At 50.1% G+C, this 2,468-nt stretch overlaps 1 protein-coding gene across 1 annotated transcript; it reads right to left on the bottom strand.

The window, feature by feature from the left end:
* Positions 1-582: 582 nt before the first annotated feature.
* Positions 583-1,561, bottom strand: LOC125523981 (RING-H2 finger protein ATL80). Its single transcript, XM_048689059.2, has one exon. The coding sequence runs from the start codon at positions 1,316-1,318 to the stop codon at positions 788-790; it is 531 nt and encodes a 176-aa protein (XP_048545016.1). The 5' UTR covers positions 1,319-1,561; the 3' UTR covers positions 583-787.
* Between the last annotated feature and the right edge of the window lie 907 nt (positions 1,562-2,468).

Here is a 2,468-nt window from a genome sequence, read left to right as displayed (position 1 = left end):
TGCCTGCTAGGTCGCCGTGGCATCGGGTGGGCTAGGGTTTCGCCCGAGCTGCTGGAGAGATGGGTTGACGGAGAGGGCGGGGTAGAGGGAGGTCGCCGGCATGGATGGGGGAGAGGAGGCCGCCGGCGAGGCATGTCGCCGGGGAAGATGGGATCGGCGGCGGCGGCGGCGTTCAGTCCCTAGGAAACAGATCGAGAGAGGAGTCGAGGGGGCCTCGTTCCTCTGGTTTCGTTTCGTGGGACGGGGCTCAGTTGGTTTTGGTTGGGTTTTTTTTGGAACCGTAAGGTGGGATCGAGGACGAAAAAAATCTACCAAGGTTAACCTACGAAAAAAACCGGACGAAAGTGGTGGGACGAAAATTGACCGGCGGAGACTACCAATTGCTCCATTAGAAGTAGAGATCCTAGTGAATAAGGAAGACTCGTTCGCTCTAAAGCAGTAAGACCGGAAAAAGTTTATTAGTTACCTTATTTTTCGGTCATATTTTGACGTTGATTTTAAGCAACAAGATATAAGTTTACATAACAAAAATAGTATTGCTCAAAAATATTTAAATACGAATGCAATAATTTTTTTATGACATGACATAATTAACATTTTATTAGTTAAGTCTATGATCAAAATTTAACACAAAATATGAAGTGACAAATAAACCAGACGGAGGTAGTACACATTTGACCAGATAGGGCATTCGATCGTCAGCGGAGTGCAATGCGACAATACTGAGGCACCGAGGACCTCAAATCTAAATCTGTACAATCTTATGTCCTGGCACAGCCAGCAACAACTACACCGGCGGCAGAGGCGGCTCTGGCGGCAACGGCGTCATCTTGCCGGCCTTGGGCGGCTCGACATGGCAGCGGCAGACCGGGCACGTCGCATGCGAGTGGAACCACATGTCGATGCACCCGACGTGGAACGTGTGCGCGCACACCGGCAGCCGCCGGGCCTTCTCCCCGCCGGACAGAGCCTCCAGGCACACCGCGCACTGGGCCTCTCCATCGCCGGCAGCGGCACCGTACACGAACGCCGGGATAGCCGCAATGGACGCCTGCGATAGGCCGCCCCGCTCGACGGCCGCCCTGGCCTCGTCGTGCACGACCACCAGCGGCCCAGCGAGCAAGCGGCCGGTGCAGGAGAGCAGGAACAGGATCGCGCAGTAGAGCGCGAGCGCGATCCACACGTACCTGACGAACGCGGAGAGGAGGACGAGGAGCAGGAGCACCGGGTACGACGCGAGCACCAGCGCGCTGCCCTGCCCGAAGTCAAAGACACCGCCGCCGCGCGCAGGCCACGGGAGGTCCGCTGACGACGACATCGTTGGTCCAAGGCTTCGTGCGTGCACTGCTTGCGACTTGTGTGCAGGTGCAGTGACTTGTGAATATCAATGGCGCCATCGGCGACAGTTTTGTAGGCAGAGGATTAAGCTTCTGGAAGAGCCGGATAATGCGTTTCGTTGACAGCGCAGGCAGCTGCATCTAAGGCAGGGCGGATTTGAGTTGATTTATCGAGCAAGCAAGGTCCCCTCTGGCATTTGAATTTAGTCCTAGACTAGATATTGCGATCTTGGATAATATATAGTGATCGAATGCCAATTAGGCCGGTTCTTCTTTTAGCACGGAGGCTCCATGGATAGACGACAAAATGCAGGGTATATGCCATGGTTTGGTACTACTCCTATATGATCATGTCACAGCTGTCCTGACATCTTCTCATATTGTATTAGGTTTAAGCTTATCGTGTTCGAGCCACCGCGTGCAGGTACCCCGGGTGAAACTAGTCCAAGATATTTCTTCCGTAGTTCGATGTCATCCGCTGCGACCCAGTCTCGAAGTCGAAGACTCTCAAGGAGGAAAGAGGCAAAGGATGAAAGGATTACGATCTAAACGTGCGTGATATTTGGTTTCTGATGAAGCCAGCCGAGAGGGACGCTTAATATATGGCACGACATTTCAGTCAGTTAAAAACACAAGTAATACTTCGTCGACGACTGTGGCGGCCCGGATATTTCTGGCAAAGATCTTGAGAAGCTTTCTTTCACGTGTTTATTATGGACGAGATCATCTCGACTGAAATTTCTTTTGCGCAAGCTTGATGCAGCAGCTGACTGTCAGTTAATTCAAACACTAAAAAACAGGCACCCAGCTGCAGCGCCCCTTCCAACGGGTGCCCTCTGACCCCCCAGGACGAGCAGACAGATCCTCTAACCAAACTCACCTAATTTTTAGAGACATGTGTGCCCCACATACAAGTTGGTCAACAATTCAGCCACCCAAAATCATATACCTTAATTCAAAATATATTTGTCCTACGACGCTCTGTAGTGCATTTTTTTTAAGAAAACATGATTTTTTTTTCTCTGTATATATTAACACTTACTAAATTACATGAAAATATATAGAATATAAGTACATTTTTATAGACACACAAACAATTTAAAAAAATTATGCATATATTTTCTACAAAAT

This window comes from Triticum urartu, chromosome 7A (genome assembly GCF_056163025.1).
Source record: "Triticum urartu cultivar PI428250 chromosome 7A, HENAU_Tu73, whole genome shotgun sequence".
In the NCBI taxonomy this organism is placed as follows: Eukaryota; Viridiplantae; Streptophyta; class Magnoliopsida; order Poales; family Poaceae; genus Triticum; species Triticum urartu.
The sequence above is the reverse complement of the archived record's forward strand: the minus strand, read 5'-3'. Positions and strand labels throughout refer to the sequence as shown.